Below are 10,387 nucleotides of genomic sequence, written 5' to 3' on the forward strand. Positions count from 1 at the left end.
GCTTGTAGCTTCCCTATCCCATCAAACTCCTCTCTCACAAAATCCATTGTTTCTTTAAGCTCCTGCGTCATTTTGTTAAATTCAATTTTCATCTCCTGTCTGCCCTGTCTCAGGGTTTGTTTCGTTATCTCAATCTCACCCATTATTTTCTGAAACATAATTTCTTCCATGGTCTCAATCACTTTCCTGGTTGTCTTTCTTAAAACCACAGAAACAAAAATTATTTCAGCCACAATTGGGTTAATGTTCCAGGCTTGCTTATATCAGTGTAGACAATACAGCCTGCCTTATCTCTATGTATTCAGGAATACAAAAACAAACTTAGTTCCCAACATCAAAACAATTAGTGGCGTCGTGAATAAGCAGATTCGTCAAAATGAAATAGACCAAAAAAAAAGTTTTTGTTCCCCCCTCCTCGAAATAGAAATCCCTCTTCCGTTGGTATCTTTAGAATGCACCTCCAGGACAGCTTTTTGCGATAAAAACAAAGATAAGCTTTTTCGATTTCTTTCCTCCTTAATTTCGTTAGTGAAAGAGAAAAGCCATAATCTCACCTAGAAATTCTTCACAGCTGATTCATTGACAAATCTCTTTTTTGCTACACCAATTTAAACCAAGTAAAAAAAGAAAATAGAAAGAAGGATGCTTATCTGCCTGTTGAAGTCCGTTTTTCTTTAAAGAAAAGATAAACGTGTCGCTGTAATCAGCAAGAGCTTGATGAAAGTCCGTCCAGCATTGCAGTTTGAACCTTCTCTCATAAATAAATGAAATCCAGTCCTCCCCACAAAAACAGGCTTTATGGTTAATCTCTACGTTTCTCCCTGACCGGGAGAAAATCTTTATCAGTCAAAAAGAGCGTTGTGACTGATTTTAAAGCTGAAAAAGCTTCTTCTGAGACAAGAGCTCATCTCAGAGGCAGCACAGGAAAAGCAACCCTTCCCGGAAGTCCTCCAACGCCACATTTCAAATGAGTTGATTTTTCTTTTCACTGTCCAACTTTCACATCCATACACAGAGATTGGGAATACCGTGGTCTGAATGATCCTGACTTTGGTGTTCAGTGATACATCTTTGCACTTGAGGACCTTTTCTAGTTCTCTCACAGCTGCCCTCCCCAGTCCTAGCCTTCTTCTGATTTCTTTTTTTTTTTTTTTTTTTTCAATAATTTTTATTCAAATTTTCATAAAACATACAAGACAAAATCATAAAACATTCAAAGACAAAAAACAAAATCAAAAATAGTTAAACAAAAAGAAAAAAAAGAAAAAAAACAAAAAACAAAAAACAAAAATAAAAAATAAAGAGTAAAATATTGACTTCCCATTTGTCAAAGATCAAATCAGTTATAAGTCTATAATATATAGCAATCCTGTCTCTTAAGTCATATTATAAAATCACTTTCCTCCAGTAGTTATCTTACTTAATCATCAAATCTCATAAACATTACTTTATTCTTTCCACAAAAAGTCAAAGAGAGATTTCAATTCTTTAAGAAATATATCTATCAATTTTTTTTTCCAGATAAGCATATCGATTAATCCATCTCATTACTAATTATGATAATCTTATTGTCATAACCATAGTCAAAATAAACATTTCAATTAATCCATCACATCAGAATCTGTTAGGTTCAGTAATTTCAGTAGCCATTGTTCTATTATCTCTATTAGTTCCATTTTCCATCTTCCATCTTCAGTAGTCTTGTTAAGTCCAGTAATTTCAATATCCAATCTTCCATTATCAGTATTCCATAATAATCTTGCTGTCAAAGCCATAGTCATATAGTAAGAGTCTGATGGGAATTACCTCTATCCCAAATATTTTCTTGCCATCCATTCTGAATAGGTTGCTGAAATACTGCTGTAAAATCATATCTCTGTTCTTTTTTTCAAAATACACTGGGTCATCTCTTAAAAGTTTTTCCATTGTCACATGGCTGCAGTTAATTCCATAGATTTTCTCTATATTGGGCTCCATCACATCATTCCAGTCCAGAAGATAATCCATGCCATTGATAACTTTATCTCTAGAATCTTCATTAATTTCTTCAGAGATAACATTGAGTTCCAAACAATAGATTTTATTTCTAAAGTCCATAGACTCCAAATCTTGTTCCTGTTCCACGTTTGTTCCAATCTCCGGGATCTCCTCTCTCACAGGGACCCCTATTCCAGTCTCCAGGGTCTCCTCTCTCACAGGGACCCCTGTTCCAATCTCCGGGGTCTCCTCTCTCACAGGGACCCCTTCCAGGGTCACCTCTCTCACAGGGACCCTTATATCTTTAATCTCCTGCTTCATTTTACTCAATTCAATTTTCGTTATCTCAATCTCATCCATTATTTTCTGAAACATAGTTATTTCCAGATTCTCAGCCACTTTCTTAATTGCCATTTTAAAAGAAAAATATAGGAAAACCACTTCTTATTTCAGCAACAATTGGGTTAATACTCCAAACTTGGTGACATCACAATATAAACAGAGCAGACAGCCTTATCTCTCCAATAGTTAAGTAAACAAAATGCAGTTCCCAGGATCGAAACAATTAATGGCAATCGTCAAGAAACAGATTCGTCAAAATAAAATAGACCAAAAAGAGAGTAGTCTCAAAACAGTATAATATTTTTCAAAATAAAAATCTGGAATAGAAATCCCTCTTCTGTGTGTATCTTTAGAATGCAAATCCAGGACAGCTTTTTGCAACAAAAACAGAGATAAGCTATTAATTAGTGCGTAGCAGAGAGAAGTTACGGCTCCCCAGTGAGATGTCAAAAACCGATCAATCTGGCAAATCTCTTTTAAACAGCAACAATTTAAGTCAAGTAAAAGAAAAATATAGAAAGAAGGGTGCTTGCCTGTTAGTGCGTTCTCTCTTAGAAGATAAGATGAACGTTCGCTTTAACAGATAGAGCTTGCTGTTGAAAATCCGTCCCACCTTCGTCGGCTGGACCTCGTCCCATAAATTAATGAGATCTGGTCGTCCCAACAAAAATAGGCTTTGAGGTTAATCTCTTCGTTTCTCCCTACCCGGGAGAAGTTTAATCAGTCAAAAAAAGAAAAAATCTGACTGATATATCTGAATAAGCTTCTTTTGAGGCAGGAGCCCGTCTCAAAAGCAGGCACAGGCTAAGTCACCCTTCCCGGAAGTGCCTTCTTCTGATTTCTTGACTATTATCTCCATTTTGGTTAATGACTGTGCCAAGGTATTAATTCTTGACAAGTTCAGTGTCCTCATTGTCAACTGTAAAGTTACATAAATCTTCTGTTGTCATTACTTTAGTCTTCTTGACGTTCAGCTGTAGTCCTGCTTTTGTGCTTTCCTCTTTAACTTTTGTCAGCATTCATTTCAAATCATTACTGGTTTCTGCTAGTAGTATGGTATCGTCTGCATATCTTAAGTTATTGATATTTCTCCCTCCAATTTTCACACCTCCTTCTTCTTGGTCCAGTCCTGCTTTCCGTATGATATGTTCTGCGTATAGATTAAATAAATAGGGTGATAAAATACAGCCCTGTCTTACACCTTCTCTGATGGGGAACAAATCGGTTTCTCCATTTCTGTCCTTACAGTAGCCTCTTGTGCAGAGTATAAGTTGCGCGTCAGGACAATCAGATGCTGTGGCACCATCATTGCTTTTAAAGCATTCCATAGTTTTTCATGATCTACACAGTCAAAGGCTTTGCTGTAATCTATAAAGCACAGGGTGATTTTCTTCTGCAATTCCTTGGTCCGTTCCATTATCCAACGTATGTTTGCGATATGATCTCTGCTGCCTCTTCCCTTTCTAAATCCACCTTGGACATCTGGCACTTCTCGCTCCATATATGGTAAGAGGCTTTACTTTATTGGCATGGCATATTAAGGCAATAGTTTTACAATTATTGCATTCCCTGGGATCCCCTTTCTTTGGAGTTGTTATGTATAAAACACTTCCAGTCTGTGGACCATTGTTTTCTTTTCCATATTTGTTGACAAAGTTCTGCCAAAATTTGGAGAGATTCAGTCTCAGTAGCTTGTAGCAACTCTATTGGTATGCCATCTGTTCCTGGTGATTGTTTCTTCCAAGTATTTTAAGAGCAGCTTTCACCTCACATTCTAAAATTGCTGGTTTTTCATCATACGGTTCCTCCATGAATGAATCTGTCATCCTGACATCTTTAATTTCCCATTAATTTCTTCCTGTACTTCTGCATAAAATCTCTCAATTTCCTCTTCTTCTGTGTTCGCCATTGGAGCATAGACTGAGAGGATGGTTATGTGGATAAGTTTCCCATTAAATCTCATTGATCTCGCTCCCTCAGACCTTGCATTATACTTCCTAATTGCTTCTCACTATAGAGCAACCCATTTCTTCTTAATTTCTAGTTTCCTGCATAAAATATTGAGTAGTTGCCTGAAAATGGCCCATTCCCATCCATTTTAATTCACTCACGCCAACTGTTGTAATGTTGATGCATTCTATTTCTTGCTTCACAATTTCTAACTTTCCCTGGTTCATGCTTCTCACATTCCATGTTCCTATTGTGTGCATTGTACAACTCTGGACTCTCCTTTCGCATCTGTGCGCATCAGTCTCTGGGCTTCCTTTGGGCTTTGACCCAGCTGCATCATTAGTCACAGCACTACTCGTACTTGTCCTTTGTTCTTCTCCAGTAGCTCACAGAGTGCCATCTGTCCTGGGGGGTCTCATGTTCCAGCAGTGTCTTGTGTTGCAGGTAACAGGGGGTTAATCTTTTTGGGAGGCAGGGAGGGAGGGGATGCGAGCTGCCCTCTGGGCAGTGGAAAGGGCCATGCTTCTGTCAGACAGGATCCATCCTAGGTTTGTACTTTCCAGCTCTGCATAAGTACTGGGCTGTCCATCTTAAATGGAGGAACAAGAGAGCAGATTTTCATTAGAATTCTCTCTGTGTGTGTCTCTTTTCACAACCTGCTACCAAGCAACTACTGCTAAACTAACTCCGTACAAGGCCTCGAGCTTTGACAGGTAAACTCTGATATCAACAGAGCTCCCAGAAATATGTTTTCAAAGTACAAATCATAATATATTCACAGGATTTCTCCACAGCATTTTATCTCCTTTCCTTTTCATTCCATCAGGATACATTTGGGGGGTCAAGGCTGAGGGAGAACCATCTGAAGTATCACTGGAAAAAGCTGAGGAGCAGATGCAGGAGCAGAGACTGAGGAGTCAAGATGGAGCAAAGACACAAGAGGAGAGACAGACGCACACAGGGGACAAACCTCATATATGCTTGGAGTGTGGAAAGTGCTTCAGTCGGAGTGGCCACCTTACTTCGCATCAAAGATGTCACACAGGAGACAAACCTTATAAATGCTTCGAGTGTGGAAAGAGCTTCAGTCGGAGTGACAACCTTACTTCGCATCAAAGAAGTCACACAGGAGACAAACCTCATAAATGCTTGGAGTGTGGAAAGAGCTTCAGTCAGAGTAGCCACCTTACTAGGCATCAGAGATGTCACACAGGGGACAAACCTCATAAATGCTTCGAGTGTGGAAAGAGCTTCAGTCGGAGTAGCCACCTTACTAGGCATCAGAGATGTCACACAGGGGACAAACCTTATAAATGCTTCGAGTGTGGAAAGAGCTTCAGTCGGAGTAGTGCCCTTACTTTGCATCACAGAACTCACACAGGAGACAAACCTTATACATGCTTCGAGTGTGCAAAGAGCTTCAGTGACAGTAGCCACCTTACTTCGCATCAAAGAAGTCACACAGGGGACAAACCTCATAAATGCTTGGAGTGTGGAAAGAGCTTCAGTCGGAGTGACACCCTTACTTTGCATCACAGAACTCACACAGGAGACAAACCTTATACATGCTTCGAGTGTGGAAAGAGCTTCAGTGACAGTAGCCACCTTACTTCGCATCAAAGAAGTCACACAGGAGACAAACCTTACAAATGTTTGGAGTGTGGAAAGAGCTTCAGTCACTATAGCACCCTTAGTAAACATGAAAGAATTCACACAGGGGACAAACCTTATCAATGCTTGGAGTGCGGGAAGAGCTTCAGTCAGAGTGTCCACCTTACTTCGCATCAAAGAACTCACACAGGGGACAAACCTTATACATGCTTGGAGTGCGGGAAGAGCTTCAGTCGGAGTAGCACCCTTACTTCGCATCAAAGAACTCACACAGGGGACAAACCTTATACATGCTTGGAGTGCGGGAAGAGCTTCAGTGACAAGAGCACCCTTAGTAAACATGAAAGAATTCACACAGGGGACAAACCTTATCAATGCTTGGAGTGCGGGAAGAGCTTCAGTCAGAGTGTCCACCTTTCTTCGCATCAAAGAACTCACACAGGGGACAAACCTTATACATGCTTCGAGTGTGGAAAGAGCTTCAGTCAGAGTTGCAGCCTTACTGTGCATCACAGAACTCACACAGGTTACAAACCTTATACATGCTTGGAGTGCGGAAAGAGCTTCAGTCAGAGTAGCAACCTTTCTTCGCATCAAAGAACTCACACAGGGGACAAACCTTATACATGCTTCGAGTGTGGAAAGAGCTTCAGTCAGAGTTGAAGCCTTACTGTGCATCAAAGAACTCACACAGGCGACAAACCTTATAAATGCTTGTAGTGTTGAAAGACCTTTCATCAGAATGGCTACCTTCAGGCGCATCAAAGGATCTGTACAAGGGAAGAGATTTATCAATGCTTTGAAAAGTTTGTTGTTGTTATGTGACTTCAAGGTGATTAAGACTTATGGCGACCCTATGAATCAGTGACCTCCAAGAGCATCTGTCATGAACCTCCCTGTTAAGATCTTGTAAGTTCAGGTCTGTGGCTTCCTTGATGGAGTCAATCCATCTCTTGTTTGGCCTTCCTCTTTTTCTACTCCCTTCTGTTTTCCCCAGCATTATTGTTTTTTCTAGTGAATTGAGTTCCAAGGGCCAGATAGAAAGGTCTGGAGGGCCACATTTGCCCCGCCCTCAGGGCCAGATGTTCCCCATCCCTGGGTTGAAGGCTAACATCCAGTCCTCACAGCATGACTATGTTCTCTGTTGTTTCAAGAGGCAGCTGAGGCCCCGCCCGGGGGATTGAAAGTACACTATTTCTAGAAGAGATGTACAAATAAGTATAAAGCAGGCAGGTATAACTGTCAATCAACCAAAAAAGGGACATCCCCTCATTTCCTCCCCCCCCTCAAGAAAGGTAATGAAAGGCAAGCAAGGGATGGTGCTTGCGGGAGGGTGCAGTGTAGCAGGATATTGTCGTACCATCCTTCTGGAAAGTCTGCATCCTCTGAGCATGGAAAGATGGTCTCCCACAGGGAGAATGATGGGATGCCGACAGAGCAGCCAAGTCTAACTGATGAGGGCTGCAGGCGGGGGGGGAGGAGAGAGAGAGAGAAATCACTATGGGGAGGGGGAATTAATCCCAGGCAGGGTTTGGGTCCATCACCTTGGATATGGGGCCAATTGGAAATACCAAGGCAGTTGGGGGGACACTGCACCATCCCTGTGCATTCATTCAGGAGAGGCTTGGCTCTGAACCGGTACCTTGGCCACTGACCACGACTACTGTGTGAATTGGGGATCTTGCCTAAAGGCTCCAGGGCAAGGATTTCCTGTTTGACTCTTGCTGTCTGTAATCCTTGGCAAGTTTTCTGGGCTCTGAGCTTCCCTTTGGCTCAGGATGGTTAACCAGTCTAAGGGGTGGTGGCACTCTACCTTATACTGCCATTACAAATTGGTTTTATATTGTTTTAAATTTTAAAATTGTGTTTTAAATTGTTTTTTAAAATAATGTGTTTTAAATTGTATATTTGTTTTAATGTTTTTGATTGCTGTAAACCGCCCAGAGAGCTTCGGCTATGGGGTGGTATACAAGTGCAATCAATCAATCAATCAATAAATTATTGCAAAAGAGCAGTCCTTTCCCGGGGCTATGTAATGCCAAGGTTGCCAGGGATTTCATCTCATCTCCTGCACTCAATGGATCAGCATGTCATGGAACACATAAGAACTAAGAACAAAAGAAGAGCCTGCTGGATCAGGCCAGTGGCCCATCTGGTCCTGCATCCTGTTCTCACAGAGGCCAGCCAGGTGCCTGGGGGAAGCCCGCAAGCAGGACCTGAGTGCAAGAACACTCTCCCCTCCTGAGGCTTCCGGCAACTGGTTTTCAGAAGCATGCTGCCTCTGACTACGGTGGCAGAGCACAGCCATCACGGCTAGTAGCCATTGATAGCCCTGTCCTCCATGAATTTGTCTAATCTTCTTTTAAAGCCGTCCAAGCTGGTGGCCATTACTGCATCTTGTGGGAGCAAATTCCATAGTTTAACTATGCGCTGAGTAAAGAAGTACTTCCTTTTGTCTGTCCTGAGTCTTCCAACATTCAGCTTCTTTGAATGTCCACGAGTTCTAGTATTATGAGAGAGGGAGAAGAACTTTTCTCTATCCACTTTCTCAATGCCATGCATAATTTTATACACTTCTATCATGTCTCCTCTGACCTGCCTTTTCTCTAAACTAAAAAGCCCCAAATGCTGCAACCTTTCCTCGTAAGGGAGTCGCTCCGTCCCCTTGATCATTCTGGTTGCCCTCTTCTGAACCTTTTCCAACTCTAGAATATCCTTTTTGAGATGAGGCGACCAGAACTGTACACAGTATTCCAAATGCGGCCGCACCATAGATTTATACAACGGCATTATGATATCGGCTGCCGCACACTGGGTTGACATTTTCATCGTGCTGTCCACTACAACCCCAAGGTCTCTCTCCTGGTCAGTCACCGCCAGTTCAGACCCCATAAGCGTATATGTGAAATTAAGATTTTTTGCTCCAATATGCATAATTTTACACTTGTTTATATTGAATTGCATTTGCCATTTTTCCGCCCATTCACTCAGTTTGGAGAGGTCTTTTTGGAGCTCTTCGCAATCCCTTTTTGTTTTAACAACCCTGAACAATCTAGTGTCATCAGCAAACTTGCCCACTTCACTGCTCACTCCTAATTCTAGGTCATTAATGAACAAGTTGAAAAGTACAGGTCCCAATACCGATCCTTGAGGGACTCCACTTTCTACAGCCCTCCATTGGGAGAACTGTCCGTTTATTCCTACTCTCTGCTTTCTGCTTCTTAACCAATTCCTTATCCACAAGAGGACCTCTCTTATTCCATTACTGCTAAGCTTCCTCAGAAGTCTTTGTTGAGGTATCTTGTCAAACGTTTTTTGAAAGTCTAAGTACACTATGTCCACTGGATCACCTCTATCTATATGCTTGTTGACACTCTCAAAGAATTCTAATAGGTTACTGAGACAGGACTTTCCCTTGCAGAAGCCATGCTGACTCTGCTTCAGCAAAGCTTGTTCTTCTATGTGCTTAGTTAATCTAGCTTTAATCATACTTTCTACCAGTTTTCCAGGGACAGAAGTTAAGCTAACTGGCCTGTAATTTCCGGGATCCCCTCTGGATCCCTTTTTGAATATTGGTGTTACATTTGCCACTTTCCAGTCCTCAGGCACGGAGGAGGACCCGAGGGACAAGTTACATATTTTAGTTAGCAGATCAGCAATTTCACATTTGAGAACTCTCGGGTGGATGCCATCCGGGCCTGGTGATTTGTCAGTTTTTATATTGTCCATTAAGCCTAGAACTTCCTCTGTCATTACCACTATTTGTCTCAGTTCCTCAGAATCCCTTCCTGCAAATGTTAGTTCAGGTTCAGGGATCTGCCCTATATCTTCCACTGTGAAGACAGATGCAAAGAATTCATTTAGCTTCTCTGCAATCTCCTGATCATTCTTCAGTACACCTTTGACTCCCTTATCGTCCAAGGGTCCAATTGCCTCCCTAGATGGTCTCCTGCTTTGAATGTATTTATAGAATTTTTTGTTGTTGGTTTTTATGTTCTTAGCAATGTGCTCCTCAAATTCTTTTTTGGCATCCCTTGTTGTCTTCTTGCATTTCTTTTGGCAGAGTTTGTGTTCTTTTTTATTTTCTTCATTCAGACAAGACTTCCATTTTCTGAAGGAAGACTTTTTGCCTCTAAGAGCTTCCTTGACTTTGCTCATTAACCATGCTGGCATCTTCTTGGCCCTGGCGGTACCTTTTCTGATCTGCGGTATGCACTCCAGTTGAGCTTCTAATATAGTGTTTTTAAACAACTTCCAAGCATTTTCGAGTGATGTGACCCTCTGGACTACCAGTTCCATGCGCAGGACCAGCCAGACAGGCCCAGCTTCGCAGTCTCAATGCGTGGATGAGACGATGGTGTCGGGTGGAAGGGTTCAGATTTGTTAGGCACTGGGGAACATTTTGGGACAAGCCGGGCCTGTACAAAAGTGACGGGCTCCACTTGAACCAGAATGGAACCAGACTGCTGGAACTTAAAATTAAAAAGGTAGCAGAGCAGCTTTTAAA

At 41.7% G+C, this 10,387-nt stretch overlaps 1 protein-coding gene across 3 annotated transcripts in view; it reads left to right on the top strand.

Annotated features, from left to right (window-relative positions):
• The window catches only part of LOC133381920 (uncharacterized), a 31,037-nt gene extending 23,319 nt beyond the window's left edge, over positions 1-7,718 (top strand). For all 3 annotated transcript variants that reach the window (XM_061621501.1, XM_061621500.1, XM_061621499.1), the window contains one exon: positions 5,096-7,718. Coding sequence is in view for 2 of the 3 variants with exons in the window: in XM_061621500.1 (XP_061477484.1) it covers positions 5,192-6,748 (1,557 nt within the window). In the remaining variant the exon portion in view is untranslated. The remainder of the gene's footprint in view (positions 1-5,095) is intronic.
• Positions 7,719-10,387: the final 2,669 nt, after the last annotated feature.

This window comes from Rhineura floridana, chromosome 3 (genome assembly GCF_030035675.1).
Source record: "Rhineura floridana isolate rRhiFlo1 chromosome 3, rRhiFlo1.hap2, whole genome shotgun sequence".
NCBI classification, from domain to species: Eukaryota; Metazoa; Chordata; class Lepidosauria; order Squamata; family Rhineuridae; genus Rhineura; species Rhineura floridana.